Raw genomic sequence first — 27,726 nt, forward strand, 5'->3', positions numbered from 1 at the left:
TAGCTGAGATATTAGAACTGCCAACTAAACTTTTTTTTTTTTTAGCAGCTCGTGTGGCAGACTTTCATGATAAATCATTAAATATTTGCCAGCTGTTGCAGATATATTCTTTTTAAAAATATTTTGCTTTTTTTTGTTTTTGTTGTAGCAACACTTATTCAGTTATTGATCCCTTTTCATTTTTTATTTGTTTGTAAGAAGAGATAAAGACAGGGGGAAATGATCTACATCCGAATGTTTGAGTTTGTGCATGTGTTTGTTTGAAACAGTGTTTGATATTTTTCTTTCAGGCTTTGAGCAAGAGTGGGAATGAATAAGAGAGTATATGCTCTGTGTGTGTGTGTGTATGTGTGTGTCTGTGTGTGTGTGTGTGTGTATGTGTGCATGCGTGCGTGCACGCGTGTGTGTGTGCGTGTGTATGTGTGTGTGTGTGCGCGCGCGCGTGTGTGTATGTGTGTGTGTGTGTGTGTGTGCGTGCGTGCGTGAGCGTGCGTGTGAACAAGATGGCATGCACAAGCACTGCACCATACAGCATGTGTGCATGATGTGATTGTGCATTTGCTTGTTTTTGTATTTTGTCGTAACATAATTACTATTTTGTAATTTACATCATTATAATAAATCCCCATGACTGCCCAAGACTAAAAAAAAGGGGAAAAGTATATAAAGTGGTTTTTCAAGTAATCACTATCCAGATCAATCAGCCAAAAACTGAGAAGAGGATCAGGAGATACTTATAATTTATACCACTCCAGATCAAACTATGTAAATTTTCAGTTTTCCCTCTGGAGTTATTTCTCTTCTTTTGATGTTGTCATCTTTGACATCACTAGGGACCTGAGTACTACATTCCGAAGGCAGTCAAGGGATGCTAACAGCTTTACTCGCCATACCCAAGGTCGACATGGCATGTTTGTTTTTTTGCTGTTTCATTGACAGAATAAAAGCAGAAATAATGAAATTATGCTTCTACTAAAAGAAACTTTTGGTCTGTGAAACAATGAAGCACTGTTACTCTTTCCAAAAAGAAACAGTACCTTTTTTTTTTTTTTAGAAAAAAAAGAAAAAGAATCTGTCTCATTGGAAAAAGTAATAGTATTTTGCTTTTCTTTTTCTATTTTGTATACATCTTTTTAATATTTCTCTTGCTGTCTCTCTGACTCATTTAGTTTCCTGTTGTATGATATAAATCAACACAGTAACATATGGTTTCAAAAATGGATGTTTTTGAACTCAAGACAATTGTTGTTACTAAAAATGTTCGAAATTAAACTTACTTGGTGTCTGTTTGAAGTTAGGGATGGGGTTACCATTGCAATAAAGGCAACTTTATTTTTGACTCACTTGTGTAAACAAAGTGAGTCTATGTTTTAACCCGGTGTTTGGTTGTGTGTGTGTGTGTGTGTGTCTGTGTGTCCGTAGTAAACTTTAACATTGACATTTTCTCTGCAAATACTTTGTCAGTTGACACCAAATTAGGCATAAAAAAAGGTAAAATTCAGTTCTTCCAGTCATCTTGTTCAAAACAATATTGCACCTCTGGGATGGGCAAAAAAATTAAGTCGAAGGTGTACGCCGTGGAAACCTCGAGGGGGCAGCGGCGGGCCAATTTGTCCCACTCTGCTAACGTTTTAAAGTATAGGTTAGCTGAACGGAATGATTAAACGCTTATAGTTTTTAGAGGCGTTTGATTGGCTGAGAGCGGGTGGGCCCGTCTTTTCACTGTTAGCCGCGCGAAATTTGGCCAAGCAGAGCAAACCAATAGGCCTAGTTTGCATCAGTTTGACATGGTAAGTATATTTAACACCAAACATGGAGTATAATACAAACTCCTCCTATTGCACCTCTGGGATGGGCAAAAAAAAATAAAAAATGAAGCCTAATTATATGCAAACTACATTTACTGTTATATTTATATTTTTTTGTATTCTCTAAACTTGGATCTTTGATCTGATATTCTGACACAACAACAAGAGCAGTCATTATTATCATTTTTTGTTCAAACAGGAACTTCTTTTGCTAAGCATGGAAGTTTTATTTACTTTGCAAACGTTTGGTGCAGATAGTAAAAAAGGGAAATTACTCTGTAATTAATGCTAGGGGACTTAATTTGCTTTAAACTGATCTTTCTCATCTTAAACATTTTTTTTTTTTCTTTTCTTTTCTTTTTTCTTCTCCCAAGCTTATCCATCATATTTAATACAGAGCACTTTTCAGCCATTCTTAAAATCTCTTTTTTCCCCTCCTAATGATTCCTTTACAGGATAAAGCGTGAAGCACAAGTGAGTCTTGAAGGCTTTGCCTCTTGTTAGAATTTACATTGATCATGAAACATCAGTAATATTTACTTCATTCTGGATACCCAATTATCTTAATGCATCCTGAATTAGTCTATGAAAATAAAATGGAAAATGGATATGAAAGCGGGCAACTCTAAAAAGTAGCATAGATTTAATAGAAATGGCATCATAATGACTTGGGTTCCTTATTTGAATTTTATTTATTATTTGTTCTTTAAGTTTGTTTCTTTATTTGTATCGAAAAATAATATGTCTGGAAATTGCAACAAGAATTATGCAGGTTTGATTGAATGATTGCAGACAGTTTTTTTTTCTTCCCAAATTCATTGTAGGTAATGTCAGTTTGTGGTATCCTAATTAAAAATAAAGAAGCCCCAACTCTCCAACTCTTTTATTTTTTTATGTCATAGGGTTTTTGTTAAAATTTGTTTTTCATTTGTATTGAAAAGAAACAAAAATGTTATGAATTATTTTGAATAACCAATAAGAACAAAACGACCTATATTTGAAAAAGAAAAGAAAATCAATATATGAATTACTGTTTAATTTTACTACAGTATATATATTGTATATAGCCAGTGATTTGGACTTCAGAATGTTAAATTTCACAATTTTCTTGTAGTGTATAGTTGTTGACAGTCAGTGGTCTACATGTTCACACAACTTGAGTGTTGAAAACTTTTTATTTGAAAGGGAAAGTGAATCTATTTAAATCTGCTCTGTATCAGTAGGTTATCCCAGTCTCAATTAGTTTTGTTGAAAAGGAAGATCATACAACAACAACAACTGGGACAGGAATGTTTTATTATCAAGGAAATCGTGTTACTCTGACCGTACAATTTGCTGCAGCTGTGGTGTTAGTTATATATTTTCGACAAGTTCTCAGTTCAGTTTAGAGATTGTAACATCTGTCGTTTTAAGGGAATTAGTTTTCAAATGATAGGTCGCTCTGCCCTTTTACACCATGATTGTGGCAAACAATTTTTTAAATCCTGATTTTGATTTACTGGGCTTGATTTACCTGTTTGGTATAGTTTCTAAGGCAGTATCAACCCTACTCTTTTTTTTGTTTTTGTTTTGAGGCCTCAGTAACATTTGATAATCATGATATTTTGTATCATTCTTTATCATAAAAAAAACCCGGCACTTTGAGATTCACATACAATACCTGTTAGAATCCAGTTGTATGAAGTTGAACTTGCAGCCTGTAAGAAAAAAAAAAAAGAAAGTATTTCTGAATTTATTTGAGAGTGGCAACATTTACTTTCCTGAGTTCTTTCTTTGATGGACTTGAAAAAAATAAGAAGAACAAGACAGGTTAAGAAATGGGTGGATCACTCTGTGTGTGTGTGTGTGTGTGTGTGTGTGTGTGTGTGTGTGTGCGTGTGAACATGCATTTGCATGTGTATGGTTAGACTGGTACCAGTAGGCATGCACGAGTCACTGAGTGAGTGTGTGTGTGGGCGTGGTAGGGCGGAGTGGGAGAGGAAGGTGAGGGGGATTGGGGTACATGTGCATGTTAGCTTCACTTTTCATGTTTGTGTGTATTCTAATAATTGTAGACATAGTATACATTTTGTGTGTACTGTTTTTAAATTTTTTTTTTTCTATATCTTTGTTCATAAATTGAATAGCTGTTTAAAAAAAAAACCCATAAGATTGATACTGTTAGATTTTAAAGAATTTTCTTGATGAATAGAGCACACGCATGCACACGGAAAGAAACTGATGATGATGATCAGTGACACACAGACACTGAATGGCGTTGTGCTGTGTGGGCATGTTTCAGGACATGAGCAGCGTCAACATGTATGACGCTGGCGTTGCTCTGAGTGGACTGGCCTGCTTCATCACTGCAGATCTCGCCCGTGACCTGGCCAACGACATAATGACACTGGTCAGTGCTGCCGGGGAAACCCAGGGTTTGTGGTATAGAGTCATGGAAGTCTGGAAAAGCCTTGAAAAAAAAAACAAAAAAAAAGAGAGAGATCCATTTATTTCCAGGTGATTAAAAATGAATGTTGATAACAGGATATCTGTCATTTCTCTCATAAGCGGTGGAGCAGATGAAATTTTGGTTCAGTTTTTGGCTTTTGTGTTTGGAATGAAATTTTTTGAGTCTGATACTGAAAAGGCCTGGAAAAAAAAAAGTAACGAGTTTGTTCATGTCTGTGGGAATACTCCGGAAACCTTTCAGTATTCCCCAGAGAGGCATGTCTCTTCTCTTTTTTTTTTTTTTTTTTCCATCAGAAACGTGAACCATCTCCTTTCCTTCTCATTGGGGCAGATTGCCCACATTCATAATAACTGTGCCTGCCCATGTTTCAAAGTTGTTAGATCCTGAAATTATCTTTGTCCAAGATGTCACTGGTAGTTTGTGATTTCTGCATTTGTCCGAGCATATTGATAATTGCAGAAATTTTTTTCATGGGTGTATTGTGATAATGGAGGTGAGGGCAGCCATTAATGCTAATAATATGAATCATTATTAATAATCTAATGATATTCTGTGCATGTTGTGTTTGCTGTGGAATGCATTGAGTGAATAAAGATTTCCTGATAGATTAGGTTCTAAAACTTCTAAGTTCTATATCATTTTTTAGCCATGAGCCAGTCAGTAAATCTATCCAAGTAAGTGCATGAATTTACTTTTAGTCATACTCAAGTTGTTTCAAGGTTCAGAACATCTGAGCCTGTCAACAAACAAGTTAAACAGTGATGATTTAAACAGTTCTGGTGTGTGTCTGTGCTCCCATTTGTGATAAAACAAGACGGTGTGTGTGTTTGGGGTGGGTGGGTTGGGGGGGCATGCGTGCGTGCATTTTTTCCTTGTGTTAAATCAAAATACTGTTTTGGGCCTTGTTTTTAATGGTATGTCTGTGTTGTATTATGTCTTATGTCTCTTCTCTTACTGTGATTGTTGCTTATGTATGATTGTGATTATTGTATGTGAGGTTGATGTCGACTCAGCATTTAAACATTTTATATCTTTTATGTATTCATATTGAATGATTATGATTCTTGTGTATTGGGTGTGCAACACACACCACAAATGAATTTCTCTGTTTGGAGATAATAGGTATTATGAAAGCTGAAATATTTCTCATATTGAACATGACAGATCTCATCGTCCAAGCCATACTTGTGTATGTAAGAAGGCAGTTCTGTATGAATCCACAGTCAGATTGAAAATTGAAATCTACCCCATATTGAACTGTCTGCTTTCTCCATGACAGATCTCATCATCCAGGCTGTACCTGTGTAAGAAGGCGGTTCTGTTGAACCTCACAGTCAGAGTGAAACAACTGAAAATTGAAATCTACCCCATATTGAACTGTCTGCTTTCTCTATGACAGATCTCATCGTCCAAGCCGTACCTGCGTAAGAAGGCAGTTCTGATCATGTACAAGGTGTTCCTGCAGTTTCCTGAAGCCTTGCGACCTGCTTTTCCACGCCTCAAGGAGAAGCTGGAGGATCCAGATCCTGGTAAAGGAATAGATTATCATTGTGTTAGTGGTTGTGCTGATGTGTGTGTGTGTGTGTGTGTGCTTACGCATGTGTGTGTGTATGTGCCAATTTATTTGTGTGTGTGTGTGTGTGTGTGTGTGTGTGTGTGTGTGTGAGAGACAGTTGAATCGCCTACATTTTGAGGATCTTCCTCTATCTGTTTACTAACCTTCTGCAGACTCAGATGTGGTGAGAACTCTGTTTGCAAAGTGTGCCGAATCACTGTTTTTTATTTTTGTTGTTTTGGGGTTGCTGAGTTCCTTGAAGGTCTTGACTGAAACAGTCTTTTAAAGACTGGTGAGGACCTGTGTCATCCCTGGGCTTGAAGCCATAATATGGATGACTATAGAATTCGTGTCTATGTACCAGTGTAGAGAGTAGAGGAAATGGCTCTTGGCAAGTGATGGTGAATTGCTGGTGAAGCCTGTCTGCTTGAGGAGTGGTGTTGTGCCCTGGCAGGTGTGCAGTCAGCGGTGGTGAACGTGATCTGCGAGCTGGCCCGGAAGAACCCCAAGAACTACCTGTCCCTGGCCCCGCTCTTCTTCAAGCTGATGACCACCTCCACCAACAACTGGGTCCTCATCAAGATCATCAAGCTGGTCAGTGTCTCGTCTCAATGGTCTGGTGGAGTGTGCAGGGTTGTGGTCTTGGTGCAGTTTGTTGGCCACACGTTTGTGAGCTCAGTCATTGTAATGCTGAGATGTATGGCCTCGTACATGCTGAGGTGAAATACACAATTGTTTTTGTTTTACACTGACACATGAGTTTCAGTTTCAGTTTCAGTTGCTCAAGGAGGCGTCACTGCGCTCGGACAAACCATATACGCTACACCACATCTGCGTAACCCAACGCGCTTAGTCAGGCCTTGAGAAAAAAAAAAAGAAAAAAAGGGGGGGGGGGAATAAATAATAGATAAGCTTACATAAATAAGTAAATAAATAAATAAATAATAATTATAATATAGAAAAAGGTAGTAGTAATAATAATAGTAATACTAATAAAATGATAATAATAAAAAATAAATAAATAAATAAGACAACAATGGTGATAATTAAGCGAATGAATGTAAAATATCACGACACACATTCACACATACACCCACACATGCATAACAGAAACAATGGTAGACATACATCTTCACATGACAGACACACATTTGCTCACACACTATGCACATGTGTGTATGTATGCGCTTTGGTTTTTCATACATTATACAGTATAAAATACAGACTCTCAAACTTGTAGATGCCACACACCACAGCACAGTATTGTATGACATGACATGACAGGCCATTTCTCTTTCCATCCATGAACAATCATCGATACCCTCTGTATATAGAGTGTGTGACACACCGTACATGTATATATGAGAGTGTAGTGTGTGCACAAACTGTATCTCTGTTCTGTTCACATGTTCACCCACTTTGCATCAGTGCCAGTTTAGTTTTCTAGCCAAAGTAGCCTGTTGAATTTTGCAGACTCGCAACCTATTGAACATTCTTCCGCTAGTCACAGCCCCTATGGCACTTATAATTACCAATACTATACTGTGACTCACTGGTGCTTTGCAGACTCTGGTGGGGGTCTAATTCCTGTTGTGTAGAAAACTACTGTGCCAAGTGATTTACTGTTAAAATGACTCTTATGAACTTGCCCAGGTCTTTAGAAGAAGACTGGAATCAGTCAGTCTGAATCATGCGTGGATGTGTTGTGGGACTGAAGAGGTGGAAAGCCACTTGGTAATTGTCAGTCTGTTTTGCTGACTGCTGCCTTAGTGTCGTTTAATGCTGTTTTGTCACACACTTCGATGCAGATGTTTTGTAACGATGTCTTCTTACTGGAGATAACTTTGTAATGATGATAAAAAAAATGGTCATAAGGAAGGAGAAACTGTTGGTTGTGAAATCAGACTGGTTTCTTTCTTCCTCTTTGGCCTCTCTGTTCCTCCTCCTTCCTCCCTTTTTTCCTTTCTCCCCCACCCTTTTATATATGTCCTTTCACTTCAGTTTTCTTAACTAGTATCGCTGTTGTCATTTATGTTACTACTACTACTGCCACTACTGCTGCTGCTGCTGCTGTTGCTGCTACCACTACTGCTGCTGACTACCACTGCTACAACGCTTTTTTCTTCCACCCCCACAGGCTGCTCAAGACCTTTCTTCTTCTACAGACCGCTGAACCATTTCTCTAGATGTCCGTAACCTGATCTGTGCTGACATCTCTGCCCGTCTTTGCTTTTTCTGCTCAGTAATACTAAAAACTTCTCCCGGGTCTTGCCCTTCCCTCCACTGTCATTTCCACTGAGTCATGGTCCCTGAAGGCAGACTTGAGTCAGAAACGTCGACACCTCTCACCAAAGTGAGTCTTATTTGACAACCTACAGTTGTTGTTTTTTTGTTGTCTTTTTTACAGACTTTCTCAATTTGTCAGTTTTATTAGACTCGGCAGTTCTGTTTTTGTTACTGACAGTTTTTATGTGTGGATTTTTTTGTCTCCATCAGTTTGGAGCATTGACACCCCTGGAGCCCAGGCTAGGCAAGAAGTTGATTGAACCACTGACCAACCTCATACACAGGTAACATTTTGAGGTGTTTGTGTGCGTGAGTTCATGCATGCACGGGCACTTGTGTACACACGAGTATATGAACGAATGCATGTGCTCTTAATGTATGCTAGTGCGTGGATCTGTGAATGATATTTTATGTGGAGTGTGTGTGTGTGTTTGAGCTTTGAAGTATTTTTGGTGTATGTGTGTCCAGTTTGTGTATATGAGTCTGTCTGTGTATGTAGGAATGTTCATGCGTTTAGTTTTGCAAGAATGACTGCCAGTTCATGTTAAAAGGATGGCGCTTTCATTTGTACAGAAATCATTGTGGGTTCTTGCTCCTAACTGCTTTTTACAATTTTTTTTTTATCTCATCCTCAGTGGGAAGTTTCTCTCCTGTCACTTGGGTTTAAGCTTTCTTTCCTCAATGGATATGCAGTGAGCGTGTATGCGTGTGTTTCAGTACATCGGCCATGTCGCTGCTGTATGAGTGCATCAACACTGTGATAGCAGGTCAGTGTGTAGCTCCTCTTGATCTGTTTTGCTTTCACCATTTGACAGTGTGTGGGTGCGTGTGTGGGTGTAAATGAGATAAGTGTATGAAATAGAATGTGTGTGTGTGTGTGTGTGTGTGTGATGTTAACTTTTTTTTCCCTAAATGATCTTGTTAGAAAGTATCTCATTTGAACTGATAAGATTTTGTAAAAAGATATAAAAATATAGAGCAATATGTGACATTGCTTGATTTCTACTCTTCCTATATTTCATGTCCTCCTGTCAGTCATTTCTTTGTGTGTGTGTGTGTGTGAGGAAATTATTTTGTAATGGACAGCAGAAAGCAAATCTAGCAACTTCTCAACAGAAAAACAACACAAAGTGGATTGAAAAAAAAAAAAAAAAATGAAAGAAGAAGAAATAGCTTTATGCTTTGTGGTGTACTTTTTTGTTTGGAACTGGATATGGCAAATCTGGATTTGTTGCACCTCATAATGTAAGCAATTTTATGTTTTGGAAAAAATGAGTCTAAATTATGTGAGATAATAACTGGAATACAAACATATCTCTCCCACACATACACAGAGAAGTGTGTGTGTGTGTGTGTGTATGAATATGATTAATGACTATATGACAGAAGTGTTTATGATGGTTTTTAGTTTTAATTTCTGATGTAAGCATTGCAGTTTTATGTTAAAACCAGTTTTGACATTACTTTTTAAATAGCCATTACTATTGAAGTCAGATATGATTGATATGTATATATATTTTTTCAATGGTTAAAGAATAATTTATAAAGAATTAATTTAATGGAGTAATTGATGAAACTAAATGTCTGCATATTTGTCCTATACAACTTGAATTTCTGTTGCTTGTTGACGAAAGAAAAGATTGATTTGTGTATTACAATCATTTTTTTTTCTTTCATATCTGGTAATTTTGCCATTTACATTCAGTAAAAAAAAAAATATTTAGTATAGTTTGTATGCCTTGAACTAATACATGCCACAGTTGTGATTGCAGGAGAAGAAGGATGATGTGATATTTGCTGACTTGAATGTGTTTTTTTCCTCTCACTTACAGTACTCGTTTCTATATCTTCAGGCATTCCCAACCACTCTGCCTCTATTCAGGTACATGTCCAACGTGCTTACTTCCCTTGTCTGCTAGTTGCTCCCCCTTAACGGTGAACTCATCCATGATTATTTATTCTTCAAATTTCTAATAATGGGTTGAGGGATGTAGTGGTGCTTTTTTTTTTTTTCTTTTTAGTTGGTTATGATTATATTATTTTCTTTGTCTTTATGTTGCTCATAAAAGCAGATTTGTTTATTATTCCTTGGTTCTTTTTGATAATTTATTTTGGGTTTGGAGGGGAAGTATATATATATTTTTTTTTAACTTACTGTTATTTTTTTTCGTCTTGTATTCTTCCTTCTTTCTTTCTTTGAATCAATCTCTCCTCCTTTTGTTTCTCTTTATGCGTTTCGTTTGTATTCCATATATTTTCTAGTTTAAATTTGTTTTTGTATTCTTAGTTTTCCAAACTGACTTGATGAAAGGGACTGTTATGGTATCGTTATATGATCATTCTTTACTTCCTCCGTTTATTTCTTTTTATTTATCATAATTGGAGGAATGAAGCATAGGATTATATTTTTGTTTGCATTCTGAGTTGCATTGATTAAAAAGAAAAAAAAAATCTTAGAAATTACGTTCATTTCTTTTGCCTGGCTCGGATGATTTTGTTGAGTTTGGTTATGCTTCTTTTATGATTATCATAGTTGATTTTTAAAAAAAATTTTTATTTGATGGTCCTGGGAAAAGTGATAAGTAATTGTCTAAAGGAATGCGTACAAGTATCGCACTCTTGTTTGTGCTTGTGGATATTCCTGCATTAGGCCTTGTCTCCCCTGTTGCTGCTATGATGGTGCATCATGTTTGTCATGAAACGAGATAACTGTGATACATTTTAATGAATAAGTGACACCCCCTCACCGCCTCTGGGATGTGTAATGTAATTATTGTGATAGAATGTTTATAGGTTGGTTTGTCCAACTTGTGAAGGATTTGTTTGTTTGTTGAGTAATTTTAAGATTGTTAATGATTTAATGTTGGTTTGTATTCTCGTGGTAGCTGGTTTATGGGGAAAAGGGGAGAAGTGTTTTGTTTTTACATTGATAAAGGGTTAGGGTAGTGATTGGGAGGGATGTGAAAATTTTGAAGAAGCATACTTATTTGTATATATTTTTCAGTATCCCTTTCATTATTTTCCCTATCAACCCACACCATTAATAATAATAATAATAAAAAAGTTTCCTCTCAGTTGTGTTCTCTTACCTATCACTGATGACCCTGCCTTATGTATTCTGTTCTGTTTGTTATTCCTCCAGCACACCTGTATGAATTCGATTTAAAATATGCTGAACCGTCCATGATTATTTATTCTTCAAATTCCTCCATCCATTCACATATTGCAAAAACAAATGCAACACTGATTTTATGCTCTGTTATATGGTTTATAATTGATCACAGTGTAGAAACAATAGGACATTTGGATACATGTATAGCTCCTTTTATTATTTGAGATACGGTTGATAAGATTTAGCAGACAGCTGTTTTCACTCTGACTCATTTTGTTGTTGTTTTGAGATTGTGGTTGAATTTTATAAAGTGCAAATTGAACTGAATTCGAAACTTCATTAGTTGATTCAGGAAAGTTTTCAGAACGTTTGTTGACAGCTTTGTAAAGCTTAGTTTGGAAGAATATTAGCTTCTGCCAAGCATACAGGTTTTTATGTGTTTTTTTTAATGCTAACATTTGCAAGGCATAATTTTGTTCAAAACTGTGACCCTTTGCAAAGCATAGTTTTTGTTTCAAAACTGCAAAGCTTTGCAAAGCATAGTTATAAAAGCTTGTGATGGTGGCTGTGATTGTGAACAATATGCATGACAACTGAAGAGTGTAGAGTAGCTAGACTGTGTTGACTAGTTCTTGTTGTTGTTTTTTAGTTGATAATGTCTGCTCTGTCAGCAAGTGGTGTTTTGTACTTAAGCAGTACAGTGTTATTAATACGTATTTGTCAACCGCTTTGTGTGGAATGTCAAGATGTGTTGTTGGAGAGACTTTCTTGCATGTTTAGTATTGGCCTTTTTGCTCTTTTATATTCTAAAGTAAGACGGGTCCAGCATTGAAATTGTGTATAGTGAATAGAATGGCACTGTTGACCGTGATGAAGTTTGAATACAACCTCCGATTCAAAGGAGAGAGAGAAAAAAAAAAGAAAGAAAGAAAAAAAACCCCAAAAAACCCCACTTTACTGTATGGGGAGAATATAAAGACCCTTTCCCCATTTCAGATTTATATAGATATGTAGATATAGAGAGATAGATACAGAGATATATCTGTTAATATTGATACACACACACACACACACACACACACACACACACACACACACACACACACACACACACACACATACACACAGATAGATAGATGCATATATTGATACAGATAGAAAAATGATAATTTTAAGATGTTCCAGTGATTCCTTTGTTGAAGACAGTTAACAAAAATCATGATGAGTTTGGAAGTGTTTTCGTGATGGGTCAGCAAAAATGATAGGTTTTAGCAGAACATATTGTATTTTTCTTCTGCATGCTTTTTCTGACTGTTGAATTTACTTCTTTTTCTTTTTTTTTATACTTTTCTCCTGACTTTCAGTAAACCTTGTGGAATATGAAATTTTGTAGTCATTTTGAGTATCTGTCTGTAAGAGCTTCCAATTCTGTGTCTTATACACTGTTTGATTTTAACATACAGTTTACCTAAACGCATGCTTTGGTATTGATATTGTAACCAGTTTCAGCCTGAATACATCTTTGATTATGTATATGATTGGTTTTTGTTGCTTGGAGCATAGAGAAAGTAGTGTTGTGTAGCATGTTTCTATAGCTTGGAATATAGACAGCAATATAGATTGCTCTTGTTTCTTGCCATTTGTAGACTGCAGGTGCATTGATATAAAATGCCATTCATGCATTTTGTTTTTGCTTCTTGTCATTTCTTTGTGTTTAATTGTTGTGCACAGTTCTGTGAGGCGATTAAAAGATAAGAATTTTAACGCATTTTTCTGGTACTCAGTGGTAGTGAATCTGAAAATTGTGTGAAGGAATTATTTTTGACTTGTAGTTGTGCAGGCTTTTGTGAACAAAATAAGGCTTTGTGATAAGCCCCTGTGTCTAGTGGATTTAGTGGAATATATATATATATGTATCTCTTTTTTTGTTGTTGTTGTTGCCTTAGAATGTTTTAAAATAAATTTTCATCTTAGGTCATGGCCAAATATTTGCAGATAATGTTTAGTCTTTTCCAAAGTAATAGACACTGTGCAGAACTTACTGAGAGATTTCCTTCTCTCTCTCTGTCTCTCCTTTTTTTTTTTCCTTCCCCCCATTCAGTCCGTTCCTCTCCTTCCCTCACAGTTTTTCTTCCTCTTGGATTTTTTTTTTTTTTTTTTTTTTTTTTGTCCCACTTTTTTCTCTTGCATATTTTGTCCCTGTCTTTTCTGTTCAGTCTTTATCCTTGTACCCTCCCCATTTTTCCTTGACCTTGATTTTCACTGTTTTTATTGTATTTATGAAAAGGATACAGCATTTAAAGGAGGGGGAAAGTGGGGGGCAGGGGATGGGGGTGGGGGGGGTGGGGGGGGGGGATCACTTTGCTGTGTATTATTGTTTAGTAGTTTTTTTGAAGCTTTTTCTGAAGATGGAACTTTGGTTCTGGAGTTGGGAAAATGAATGTAGAGAAGTCATGGCCATGTTCGAGGGTGAGAAGTAGGAAGAAAATGTAAGGGATAGAAAAGCGGGGTTGCTGAAATTTTATTCATGGACAGTATTTGCTCTCACTGCTATCCTTTTTGTTTGTTGTTGTTGTCGGAGTAAATTTCACATTGCCAGGAGCATTGAGTAGAATTTCTCAGATTGTTGTTTTACTGTTCCTTCATGTTGTTGCCTTTTAAAACATTATTTTTACTTGTTTTTTTTATCTTTTTGTCACAGTTTGTGTGTGTTTGCCTTTGTCTATCTGTCGGACAAAAAATGTGAACTGTTGGATGTCGTAAAGCCACCATTACAAACTTGATTTTGAAAAAAATCCAAACAGCAGCTACAGAAAAAATCTAAATAATATATTCATTTAACACATTTTAAAAAATAGGTTTGGACCAGCACTGTCATATTTGAGAGGAACATAGATATTGATGCTCTTTAATGAAAGTTAATCTTACTGCAGACTGTTTACTTCATGTTAGGTACCTTAATATGTTTTCGTTTACTTCATGATAATCATCAGTTGGAGACTAATATATCCCCTTCCCCCAACATCCCCCCCCCCTCCCGTCCCCTGGGTATTTTGTAAGTTGTGAGATGTGGGTTATTCAGTTTGATCAAGTTAATATATGTATTGCTGTTTAATCCAGTTGTTGACATTCCAGGCGTTTGTGATGTGCATAGGTGTGGCTTTTCCACACGTACATGTACACACACCATTTCCACTGCTGGTCCACATCAGTCTTTTACACACTCACTCATGTGTGCTTTGCTTCCTGTTAGTGAGCAGACGCATATCTCATTGTGTTTGCAAAACATACACACACATACGCTTTCTCCTGACACCTGCATGTGACTGTGTGCGCACACAGATACAAAGACACATTCACACACACACGCACACCACACCACACCAAACCACATCACACATGCACGCAAGCGCGTGCACACACACACACACACACACACACACACACACACCACACCACAGAGCTCGTAGTGCATGCATTTGCAGTGCAAGTACACACATGTGAGCAGACTTACCAGTACATGTGTGCACATGTTCTGTGATAGTGTCCTCTTCCCCAGCCTTTCTCTTTCTCACTTTCTGTCTGTCTCAGTTTTCATGTCATATGTCCTCCATATTTATCTTCTTGTTCCTTCTCCACTCCCTCACACTGGTCTTCAGTTCCTTCACAACCCCCCCCCCCCCCCCTCCCTACCCCCACCTCCCTTCCTGTCTGTCACATTGACTGTAAGGACACTGTTAATGTATGTATGTAATGGGAGACTGTCCTGAACTCCTGATGTGCTTGGAAGTAGATGCTTTCGTTATTGTTCCTGCATGAAGCTGGCTGGCTTGAGCCTGGCTTTGTCTGTGTCAAATTGAACTCGTGTGAAAAGTCTGGACGTGGTAAGAACTGAAAGTAGAAGAAGAAGAACAACAACAACAGATGTTTTCTCTGATGTGCACTCCAGCAAGAGATGTTTGTGAATCTTTTCATTAAAGTGAGGTGTCAGTGAATATAATGCTGTTCTTTTCATGAATTTGGTAATGGTTTTGCCGAACGGTTCGGGAGAAATGGATTTGTTGTTTGTTTCTCTGAGGAGAAGGGATCAAGTTTGTATTCTCTCACAAGTCTAGAGTTCTAAGCAGTGGTAGAATCTAGGCAAGGTGATGCATACTTGTGATCAGTTTAGGGCTATTTGTATGTTATAGTTGATGTCTTTAGGTATTGTCTGGTTTGAGATGTGTGTAGGGTTTCTGTCTGCCTGTCTGTCTGTTTCTCTCCCACTCTTTCTTCATAATCAGGCATGTATGTCCAGCCATTGGCTGGTGAAGTTCTGACATTGATACTGTCATAATACTTACATGTATTGAATCAGACAGTTGTTGGGAAGGTTATAGTTCTCAAATGTATGTTATGGTTTCATAACAGATTAGAGAGTTGACTGCTTCCCTCTTTTGCGTGTGAATAGCATGACATTGAAATAAGAACATAGGTATTTATCCAGTCATCTCCTTGTTGATAATGTGCAGGAGCTGAATTAAAATTACACCCCTCTTTTTGTAATAAGTTTCCAAAAAGCATGAGAGAAACTAGATTTTATTGAACATTAGGAAGGGAAGTTTTCTCCCCGCTTTTTCCTCACTGAGACAAGGTGAATGGTATCAAGTAAAGTTGTCGGTATCAGAACATGAATTTGCTTTGTGTGGATAATATTGAAAGGTAATGTCGCATTCAGTAGAAATGAAGCGGTTACCAAACTTGGAAGACTGTAGCTGGATTCTCATTGCTTTATATTAAATGGCATGTGGATTCTTCTCTCTTCTTCTGCCATCTAGTTTGTATTGATGTCCAAGTCCTTTTGTTACGTTCGCTCTTACTTCCATCTCCTGTAACATATAAAGTCAGGATATGCAGTTGCCTTTTACAAAACAGGCAAATTGGTATTTGAGAGGATCTATTGTATAGCAGCTTGAATGCTTCTTGATGATAGAAGTTGCAATTTGTGAAAAGGAAGGACTTGAATTAAGCGACTGCTCAGTATAATCCTGGTATCATTTTGCTCTGTTATTGGTGAGGCACATCATTAAAAAACAAAAAAAACAAAACCCCAACACTTTGGATTAAAAAACGAAGAAGAAACAACAACAACAAAACACTTGTCTGTGTTCAAACACTATTATTAATATTATAAACGTAATACACTTGAATTCTTTAATGTTTGGAAGATAAGAGAATAGTTGTTCATTCTGACCATTTTGGTCCTGGTTTATCTGTTATATTTAAACAGACGTGCTGGACTGTATGGTCATGGAGTTAGAACACTATCCCCCCCCACGCCCCCGCCGATTAATTCCATTCTGGAATTGTTCGTCATAGGAAGTAAGACAGTAGTTACTGAGACCAGTCCCATTCTGGTGCTGAATTATTGATGCTGCTGCTGGTCCCTCAATGCCTTGTTCCATGTGTTTGCAGCTTTGTGTTCAGAAATTGAGGATCCTGATTGAAGACTCTGACCAAAACTGTAAGTTGTGTGTCTGTGCTGCTAGTTGAGTTGGTGGACGTAGCTCTTGTTTTTAGAAAAGCTAGTCGCTGGATTTTTAGGGGGAAAACAAACAAAAAATGATTTTATGCCCTTGATTGTATGTACTGCTGCTTGTGTCAGACTTGTAGATAATGTGTTCAGTTGGATTAGTGTTATGAATTTATTATTATTTTTTGTACATTCATTGCTCAGTTTAGTTTTATCAACATGTTTTATTTTAGAAGTTTGTAGAACTTAGCAGGAGATTGTGATTATAGATATTTGAAGTTGTTTATACGCAGATTTTTGCTTCAGGATATCTTTAACATCATTTTAAGGGATATTTTTCTGTTAATAATAATTGCCTTTTGTTACTCAGGGCAAGATTGATTTAAATACATACATACATAACGTTGGCTTTTGTGACTGACTTGTATGTGTAAGGCAGGTTTGGATTCCTGTTGTACCTAAAATGTAATTTTGTTGGACTGAAAATATCCAGTTCCGAATTTGATTAATTAAAAAAAATATATATATATAAACTGTGAACATTATGTCATACATGTTACTGGGGAGAAAAACAAATTTTTTTCTGTGTCTGATGATGATATGGATACTACTATAGTGCTTTTGATTTTACATTTTCCCCCATGTAGGAGCTTTATTCAGATTTGCTGTTTTCTGTTGTTAAATGTTTTTGCAATCCGCATTGCTTCTCAGGGGATGAATTGAATTTGCTGTGGCATAGAGATAAAAAGGAGAGAGGCAGGTAGGATTTGGGGGTGGGGGTGGGGGGGGATCATTTTCATATTTTCTCGCATTGATATCAAAGAGAATATCTATATTTGCTGACAACATATGATACAGCTTGATGGGGATGTAGGGAAAGTAAACAGGGGTTGAGATGCAGAGTGAAATAAAAGTGGAGGGAAAGTGGAGACGATTTTCCTTGCCATTGTTGGGATTGTGAGGAACCCAGTTTATGAAAGACAGCTTGTTCTGCCATTTGTGCGTTAGAATTTAGCATTAATGAACAAGTATATATTTTGGCATGCAGTGCTATACACTGAATTATTTGCCTGAATACTCTCTTTCTCTCTGTCTGTCTCACTAGATGTGTTAAGAGAAAGTCATCAATGTCTTTGAAAACCTTTTTAAAAAAAATTATTGACTTTACAAGATCATGACTGAAAAACCTTGCTGCACACAATAGTCCTATCTCGGTGTAAAAAAAAAAAAAAAGAGATAGGAAAAAATATTAGAAAAGGGAAGAAAGAGCCTTTGTTCTTTTTTTCTCCAAGAGACATAGACAAAGAACAATGGCTGTTATGGTTTTTTGTTTTGTTTTTTGCTCTTTTATTTAATTATTTTTTTCCCCACCAGACATTGAGACAGAAAATTATAGAAAGAACCATTGTCTTTGTCCTGTGTGTTTTCAGAGACATTCAGGCAGAAAAATATAGAAAGAACTATGTTGGGTTGTTGTTTTTTTTGCAGAGACATTCAGGCAGAAAAATAGAGAAAGAACTATGGCCTTTGTGTTTTGTGTCTTTTCATAGAGACATTCCGACAATTTTTTTCCAGAGACATTGAGGCAGAAAAATAGAGTAAGAATTATGGTCTTTGTTCTGTGTGTTTTCAGAGACATTCAGTCAGACAGAAAAAAATAGAGAAGGGCTATTGTTATTTCCATGTAATTTTTGTATCATTGTAATCTGAAATCATTTGTATCTACTAACTTGAACATTGTCATATTCGATGTGTGTAAATATACCTTGCAATGGTCACTGTTAAAGAATACAACATTTAAGGGAAGGGGAAAAAAAAGAAGAAAAACAACAGGTAAACAAACCAAAAAAAAACAACAACTAACTATAGTCCTTATTGTGTGTGCTGAGGATGAAGGTAGCAGAATGGTTAAGAGGCACATCTGCCAGTACATCACCCATGAGGGTCTGGTTCCAATCCGGGTCATATTACTGAGTGTCTGATTGTTTGGATGAGACAGTAAAACAGAGGTTCCATATACAGCATGCACTATGCACACTGAAAATAAACCAATGGTGACATAGGTGTTGCCCTCCAGCAAAATTCTGTGGAAGGAGTCCACTCTGATAGGTACACAAATATAAATGAATGCACTCAAGACCTGACAAACTGTGTTGGGTTGTTGCTGCTGGTCAGGCATCTGCCTAGCAGGTGTGGTGTAATGTATATGGACTCTGATAGATGCACAAGTATATTTACATGCACTCAAGACTTCACTAAATGTGTTGGGTGGGTTATGCTGCTGGTCAGGCATCTGCCTTGCAGGTACGGTGTAATGTATATATGGATTTGTCCAAACACAGTGACGCTTCCTTTGTGAAATTGAAAGTGACGGGCGTAATAGCCAAGTGGTTAAAGTGTTAAGACTTTCAATCTGAGGGCCCTGGGTTAAAATCATGATAACAGCGCCTGGTGGGTAAAGGGTGGAGATTTTTCTGATCTCCCAGGTCAACACAATGTGCAGACCTGATAGTGCCTGAACCCCCTTTGTGTGTATATACAACCAGAAGATCAAAGACCTGATAATGCCTGAACCCCCTTTGTGTGTATATACAACCAGAAGATCAAATATGCACGTTAAAGGTCCTGTAATCCATGTGAGCGTTGTGTGGGTTATGGCAACAAGAGCATACCCAGCATGCACACCCCTGAAAACGGAGTATGACTGCATACATGGCGGGGGTGGAAATGGTCATGCAGGTAAAAGCCCATTTGTGTACATACGAGTGAACATGGGAGTTGCAGCCCACGAATGAAGAAGAAGAAGAAAGTGAAAATGAAAAGAAGCTGTATTTTTCAGTGAAATACCTGGGCCTGCTGGCCATGTCCCGCATCCTGGCCTCCCACCCCAAGTCAGTGCAGGGCCACAAGGACCTGGTGCTGCAGTGCCTGGATGACAAGGATGAGAGCATCCGCCTGCGGGCCCTGGACCTGCTTTATGGCATGGTCACCAAGAAGAACTTGATGGAAATTGTCAAGAAGCTCATGGTGCACATGGACAAGGCCGAGGGCTCGCACTACCGTGACGAGCTGCTGTCCAAGATCATCGTCATCTGCTCGCAGTCCAACTACCAGTTTGTCACCAACTTTGAGTGGTGAGTTTGTGGGTTTTTTGTTGTGTTTGTCACCAACTTTGAGTGGTGAGTGTGTGGGGTTTTTGTTGTGTTTGTCACCAACTTTGAGTGGTGAGTGTGTGGTGTTTTATAGAGAACGATGAAGAGAGTCGTCACTTTTGTCACCAAGTTTGAGGGGTTTATTGTGATGTCTAGAGTGATGTAGAGTGACCAGTTTGTCACCAAGTTTGAGTGGTTAGTGTGGTGTTTCGGTGTTGTAGAGTCGCCAGTTTGTTACCAGTTTTGAGTGGTGAGTGTGGTGTTAAGAGTGATGTAGAGTTGTCAGTTTGTCACCAACTTTGAGTGGTGACTGTGGTGATTAGAGTGATGTGGAGTTGCCAGTGTGTCATCAACTTTGAGTGGTGAGCGTGGCGTTTCGAGTGATGTAGAGTCATCAGCTAATCACCAGGTTTGAGGGGTTAGTGTGGTGTTGCAGTGTTGTACAGTCTCCAATGTGTCACCAGCTTGGAGTGGCAGGTGTGGTGTTAAGAGTGATGGAGAGTCACCAACTTGGAGTGGCTAGTGTGGTGTCAGAGTGATGTAGAGTCATCAATTTGTCACCAACTTTGAGGGGTTAGTGTGGTGTTTCAGTGTTGTAGAGTCACTGGTGTCACCAACTTTGAATGGTGAGTGTAGCGTTTAGAGTGATGTATAGTCACCAGTGTGTCACCAACTTGGGGTGGCTAGTATGGTGTTTAGAATGATGTATAATCACCAGTGTATCACCAACTTGGAGTGGTTAGTTTGGTGTTTAGAGTGATGTAGACTGACCAGAGTGTCACCAACTTGGAGTGGCTAGTATGGTGTTTAGAGTGATGTAGACTGACCGGTGTGTCACCAACTTGGAGTGGCTAGTATGGTGTTTAGAGTGATGTAGACTGACCGGTGTGTCACCAACTTGGAGTGGCTAGTATGGTGTTTAGAGTGATGTAGACTGACCGGTGTGTGACCAACTTAGAGTGGCTAGTATGGTGGGTTTTTTTTCTATTTTTCATTTTTGTGTATGTAAGGAGGATTCTTTTCTGTTTGTCAAACATGGTTCTGATGATGCTTTTCACATCTGGTGATGCCTTTCATATTAAAGTCCATTTAGATGCTTACATAAAGGAAACGAGAATACACAGCGAAATTACAGTGAAATTCTCGTATGGTAATGAGTGTGCATAGACACATATTTTTACGTACACACATATGAACATGGATACATGATCATGTAGGTATGTGCCGTCATATATACACACAATGATGCATACATACATACAGTGATACATCATACAGTGATAATACTTACATATTGTGTAGTGTTTCAGTGATATACTCTTATGGGAGAAGAGTGATCAGAAGAGGTGGTGAAGGTACAGGACAGGAAGGGTGGGGCAGGGATAATAGATATATTGAAGTACTTTTGTTCATTTAATATGACACTAATCCAGATGACTTGTATCATGTCCAGTGCAGTAGGCTTGAAAGTTTACAAAAATACACCAAGATGATATTGCAGATTGCGCTGAGGTGAGTGTTTGTGCACTGAGGTGTGTGTGGGTGCTTGTGCGCTGACATCAGGGGTGTGTTTGCACTGATGTGGGTGTGTGTGCACTATGATACAGGTACGTGAGCATCTTGGTGGAGTTGACCCGGATGGAAGGCACGAGACACGGGGGGCTGATTGCTGCCCAGATGTTGGATGTGGCCATTCGGGTTCAGGCCATCAGGCATTTTGCTGTCTCACAGATGGTATGTTTGGGTCTTTTTTTTTTTCATGAGCACCATTTTCTGTCAACCTTTTGGATAAAGTCTGTCTTTAATGTTTTGTCTTGTACTGTGAGAGAGTACCTTAGGTTTGTTTGTTGGGTTTCTTTTTTTTTCCAGCTAGAAAAGGTGAAATATTGTTTCTCTTGATTAGGCCTTGTGGCATTGTCATTCTTTGTCTCTGGTGCAATTTCCATCTCCATCTCAGTTTTCTTTGTCTTATCTCTGTATGTGTCTCTTATCTTTTACTTTTCTCACATTCCTCTCGCCGTCATCTCAGTCATCTTCCAATCCTTTGGAGTTTTAAGCTTTGGACAGTGACTGTAGAGAAGTTGGGAATGAAAAAAAAACCCAACAAGACCGGTTTCATTTTCTATTTCTCATGGTGGTGTCACAATGTTCACTGATTCATGCTAGGCAGATGCCTGACCAGCAGTATTTTGTTACTTAGTCAGGACTTCAGGACTTGAGTCCATGCATATATACATTTGTATACCTATCAGAGTGAATTTTATTTACAGAATTTTGCAAAAGGCCTGCTCTTATGTTGCCATGGTTTCTTTTTTTTAGTGCGCCAAATGTTTGCTGCATACATCTTTACAATCTCATCTGAATGACTTGATGCTTAGTTTGATTTTCCAGTCAACCTTGGCTAAAAAGGCAAGACAGGGATTCAAACTCAAACCCTCACAGACACTGTATTGGCAGACAAGTGTCTGAATCAGGAACAGAATAAATCAGTATGGTGATCAGTGTTAGTCACAGTGATTATTTTTGATGATATTATCCAAGCTTTTATGTAGAGGACGTTTGTACATGTCTTCTGTTGGAGACCTCTCACATTCTTCTTTTCATTATTATTATTATTGTTATTACAGTTATCCCAGCTGTTGTGTTGAGGACATTTTTGTACAGGCCATTTTGTTGGAGGACTCTCACCTGATTTTTATTGTTGTTGTTAATATTGTTATTATTAGTAGTAGTATTGTTATTGTTGTTATTATTATTATTGTTATCCCAGATGTTATGTTGAGGATGTCTGTTTACAGGCCATTCTGCTGGAGAACTCTCACTTGCTGGCCAACAACTCTCAGCGCAATGGGATCTGTGAGGTGCTGTACGCTGCTGCCTGGATCTGTGGGGAGTTCTCGGAGTGAGTGTCCCTTTGTTTTATCATAGCTTGTTCTGTGTACATCGAGTCATTAAGAATTTAATTTTTTTAAAGTTTTTTTTTTTCTCTCCTGTCCGTGTATTGTATTGTCACATGTTTCCATGGCATTACTTACATTCTGCTCATTCAGTGTCTTGTTTTGCTGTTCTTGGTTTTTGCTCATGGCATCTTCTTTTTTATTACTTTTCTTTGCATTTCCCCCCTATTTACTGTTCTATTGTTTCATCTATAAAAAAAAAAACCCAACAAACCTACTGTCAGTTTGTTAATGTTTGCTTGTTTCAGCAGTCTGTCTGTTTATGTTGTACGAGTTTGTGTGTGTATTGTTTATGTTATACGAGTTTGTGTGTGTAAGATAAGGTGTTTATAATCAGAATTGCTTTACTATTTCATTATCAAAGAGGGAGAGAAAAAAAATGGAAAAAGAACAAATGAAAAGGAAGAATAGGCAGTCTATTTCACTCGGCAAAACCTTGTTTGTCATTTTCAGGCGTTGCTGAGTGTGAATGGGCATCTATCGAGTCTAAATTCACTTGAGGAAATGCATTGTACAAAAGTTGTTTATCATTTATCACTATTAAAATTTTGTTGTTGTTTAACTTCCACCTACTCTGTCTTTAGGGAGAGGATTGGGCCCCGCCTTCTTGTGCCGAATCCTCAACATAGAGAATACAGACTCATTGCCCTTGATGGCTGTAAAAAGATGTAACCATTACCCTTGTCTGTCCCTCCCCCCCCACTCCCCCCTCACCCCCACCAGACAAGAGAATACAAACACATTGCTCTGATCGCCATAAAAAAAACATGTAACCATGACCCCTGTCTATCTCCCTAACACCACCAGACACCTGAAGGAGCCCCAGCAGACATTGGAGGCGATGCTGCGACCCAAGCTGACGTGCCTGCCGGGCCACATCCAGAGCGTGTACGTGCAGAATCTGCTGAAGCTGTACTGCAAGGTGGTGCGTCGGCTGGAGGACGAGGAGGATGTGGAGGCGATCCAGCAGGTGCACACAACCCTGCAGGAGAAGCTGCCCATCTTCGTGCAGAGCGGGGACCTCGAGGTCCAGGAGAGGGTGAGACCACAGCTTCTGTTGCAGTTTGTTTCAGTTCTGTTGCAAGGAGGTGTCAGTGCGTTTTTGGACAAATCCAAGGCCTGACAAGACATATTGTGTGGGGTTATTCTGCTGGTCAGACATTTGCTTAGCGGTTGTGGCCCATGTGGCATTCCGTTCAGTTTAGTTCAAAGACTGCTAAGCTTAGTTTCTCAAGGAGTTGTCACTGAGTTTGGAGAATCCATATACGCTACACCACGTCTGCTAGGCAGTTGCCTGACAGCAGCATGATCCAATGTGTTTGTCAGGCCTTGAGTTCATGTTTATATATTTGTGTACCTATCAGAGTGGATTACATGATCCAATGTGTTTGTCAGGCCTTGAATGCAGGTTTATATCTTTGTGTACCTATCAGAGTGGATTACATGATCCAATGTGTTTGTCAGGCCTTGAATGCAGGTTTATATATTTGTGTACCTATCAGAGTGGATTACATGATCCAATGTGTTTGTCAGGCCTTGAATGCAGGTTTATATATTTGTGTACCTATCAGAGTGGATTACATGATCCAATGTGTTTGTCAGGCCTTGAATGCAGGTTTATATATTTGTGTACCTATCAGAGTGGATTTCTTCTGCAGGATTTTTTTTCCAGAGGACAACAATTTTGTTGCTGTGGGTTCTTTTTGAGTGCGTCAAATGTGTGCTGCACATGGGACCTTGGTTTATCATGTCATCTAGATGCTCAGTTTGCTTTCCAGTCAAACGGGAGAAAGGGCAAGAGTGGGATTCAAACCCAGACCCTCACGGACATTGTATTGGCAGATAATCGACTTGGTGAGACGACAGTTTGCATGGAGACAGAGGGGAGGAGAAGGAGATGAGGGGAGGAGGGGGAAGAATTTTGCTTACTGTCCCTGTCACACATTATACTAGTGATTTTAGTCCTTTGGTTGAGTTATTGATTCGCACATTGGAATGTTATTGTTATTGTTTAGAGATGAGGGGACAAGTTCTTGAATCTTTGTAAGTGCTCATCTTGACTAAGGTGTGTGAAAATGCTTGCTGTCTAAATTTCTACCTGCAGACACACATACTCAGTATTATGACCGGACTTGACACAATACTTTCTTGTTGTCGTCATGATTTCGTTCTATCAGTATTATGTGAGCATGTTCCCACAAATGTGTTTTTGCATGTACATTTCCTGATGACTGTAATACCTCCATGTCGACGATGTGTGAGGCACACTCATTGTTACATTCACTAAACATGTTCATACCACAACTGTTGTGCAGGCATGCAGCATGCTGGCCCTTGTGAAGTACGTGATCAAGATCCGGGACAAAGGGGTGACTGTGGGGGACGAGCTGGCTTCCTTGTATGCAGGGGAGCTCAATCCTGTTGCTGCCAAGGCCCAGCGCAAAGTCCCAGTGCCTGAGGGGTGAGTTCAGACTCTGAGATAGTTTCGTTGTTGCCTTTTGCCTATTGTGTTACTCTTTGTCACAGTGGATTTTTCTGTCTAAAATTCAGGCTGCTGTCTTCTCAAGGAGAGTGCATCACTACATTGCAGTGGCACCCAATTCTCCCCCCCCCCCCCCTTTTTTCTGCTTGCAGATGTATTTGTTTTCTTGTCTAAAAAGAATTTTCTGCAGAATTTTGCCAGGAACAGCCCTTTCTCAGCTGTGGGTACCTTGTTGTGCAGTAAGTGCTAGCTGTAGTTAGGACCTGAATTTATTGTCTCATCTGAATTACTTCCATCTAGACCACCACTCAAGTCAAGTGGAGGGGGAGTAATTACTGGCATTATGGAATTTGATCCAGCACCCTCAGATTGTCTTGCTTACAAGGCGGATGTGTTTACCACAAGGCCACACCATACACAATAAGTGTGTGTGTGTGTGTGTGTTCATGTGCCTGTGTGTGCACGTGTGTATATACTGGGTATATATGCATATGTTTGCTGTTTCTTTTCTGTTAAGGGGGTGGGCTGTGGAAATTTTTTCTTCCAGCAAAAGGAAGTGTGGTGTGGAATACAAGGGGAAGTTGATGTGGACCAGTACTGCATCTCTGTTATCCTCCTGTTAATTTGTTATCCTCCCTTGGGCTGCCTCTCTCTCTCTGTCTCTCTCTCTCTCCTTTTCTCATTACAGAAATGTACAAAGTTCTTACCTTTTATGTCCATTGTGTAAAGAATTGAATGAAGATGAAGTACATTTTGTTTTGAAATGTCCTGTTTTGTGTGATTTTTGCGAAAAATTTATCCCATAGAAATATACATATCCATGTTTATTTGGATTTAATTTGCTGATGGCATCTACGGATGACAGAGTTACACGTAATTTGGCAATATAATTATATAAAGCTTTTCACTTAAGAGATGTAGTTATGTCATAATAATTAACTGCTGTACTTCTGGTAGCATACAGTAATGTTGTTGTTGCCCCTTATTCATATAATAATGGCCATAATGAATAAACCATCTGAATCTGAATGGCTCTCCCCTCTCTCTCTCTCATTATCAGAACTGAAGACAGCAGTAGTGCTAATTGACTGATAATTGTGTTGCAGGCTGGACTTGGATGCCTGGATCAACCAGCCAGAGTCTGACAGCAGTGAAGAAGAGGAGGGGATGGGTGTTGGCTTTTTCTCGTCTGTAGGCTCTGATGAACACAGGTGAGCTTGGAAGGCACTAAACTCTGCTTACACATTTCAGTTTCAAGGTGTTAAAACATGTGGACTAATCCATATAAGCTATGCCATATCTTCTTTGAAAAAGAAAAAAGAAGAAAAGAAAAAAAAAAGGGAGCAGATATCTGGTATACACATAAACCCAGCCTGCTTGTCAGGCCCTGACATTTACACTTTCATATGTTGAAATCCTGTCCTCACTGTGCTTTTCACAAAAGCGAGAGTTTTTTTAATTTAATTATTTCGTTGTATGTGTGTGTTGAATATTAAAAAGAAAAAGAAAAAAAGAAAATGTTTCCTTGCATAAGAATTTGCTTTCTCTAAGATTCGGGTAGGTTGTGTAGGATTACAGACCGTTATAAATCTGACAGCATGATTTTTATCTTACAGTGTGATTTTTCTTCTTCTTCAAGCTGAGTAGTTATAATCAGCATGTTGAGTTTTTTTGTTTGTTTTTTTTTGGGGGGGGGGGTTCATAGCCACTTTGACTTGGGGTGATACTGTATTTTCACTTGGCGGTTTGGTGGTGATTAAAAAAAAAAAAGTCAAGAATTTTTTATATATTTTTTTAAGGCAATTGGTGATGGCAGTACATAATATTTCTCCCGTAGCTACCAGTCAGCTATAAATAGCAAGCACTGGATACCACAATTTCCAAAGATAGAGAAATCATCATGACACTACACAGTCACCTCCCCTCTCCTCCTCTCAAAACACAGTGACATCAAAATCAGTTAGATCAGCAAGATAACTAATCCGTTATCACTTTTGGGGACCAGTGAGATTAACATCGCATCAAAGTGTTCATGTTATTTACAATTTGAGTTCAGAACTTTTGTGATTTAAATTTGAAATTTACTTTCTTTGGTGAGAAATGCTGTCATCACTGCCATAAGACATTCTTTAGTATTGGTTGAAAGTGGTCACTGGTTTGATACAAATAGATAAAAAGAAAATCATTGCCTTTTGTTCCTTGAGTGATCTTTGTCCTTTTAATTATGTTTGATAAAGTGGGTTGACAAAAAAAAAAAAAAAAAGGTTTACAGGTAAATAGAATAGATCTATAGAGAGCAGTAGATTGGATCAAAGTTACTATTCATACAGATTTTTGTTTTAAACAGTTGTGTATTTTGCCTATACTTGGTGACATTGGGTCAGTGGTATGTGTCATGCTGTTTGTCATTATG

At 38.3% G+C, this 27,726-nt stretch overlaps 1 protein-coding gene across 3 annotated transcripts in view; it reads left to right on the forward strand.

Moving 5' to 3' along the window:
• LOC143279731 (AP-3 complex subunit delta-1-like) overlaps positions 1-27,726 on the forward strand; it is a 66,027-nt gene that overhangs the window by 19,139 nt on the left and 19,162 nt on the right. For 2 of the 3 annotated variants that reach the window (XM_076583853.1, XM_076583854.1), the window contains 13 exons: positions 4,090-4,197; positions 5,657-5,786; positions 6,267-6,406; positions 8,309-8,382; positions 8,816-8,865; positions 9,931-9,980; positions 16,665-16,713; positions 19,562-19,856; positions 21,482-21,608; positions 22,673-22,776; positions 23,639-23,870; positions 25,147-25,292; positions 26,420-26,524. In XM_076583853.1, the coding sequence (XP_076439968.1) occupies positions 4,090-4,197; positions 5,657-5,786; positions 6,267-6,406; positions 8,309-8,382; positions 8,816-8,865; positions 9,931-9,980; positions 16,665-16,713; positions 19,562-19,856; positions 21,482-21,608; positions 22,673-22,776; positions 23,639-23,870; positions 25,147-25,292; positions 26,420-26,524 (1,610 nt within the window). The remainder of the gene's footprint in view (positions 1-4,089; positions 4,198-5,656; positions 5,787-6,266; positions 6,407-8,308; positions 8,383-8,815; positions 8,866-9,930; positions 9,981-16,664; positions 16,714-19,561; positions 19,857-21,481; positions 21,609-22,672; positions 22,777-23,638; positions 23,871-25,146; positions 25,293-26,419; positions 26,525-27,726) is intronic. The other variant, XM_076583855.1, reaches the window with a different exon arrangement.

The sequence above is a fragment of the Babylonia areolata genome, chromosome 3 (genome assembly GCF_041734735.1).
Source record: "Babylonia areolata isolate BAREFJ2019XMU chromosome 3, ASM4173473v1, whole genome shotgun sequence".
Classification (NCBI taxonomy): domain Eukaryota; kingdom Metazoa; phylum Mollusca; class Gastropoda; order Neogastropoda; family Buccinidae; genus Babylonia; species Babylonia areolata.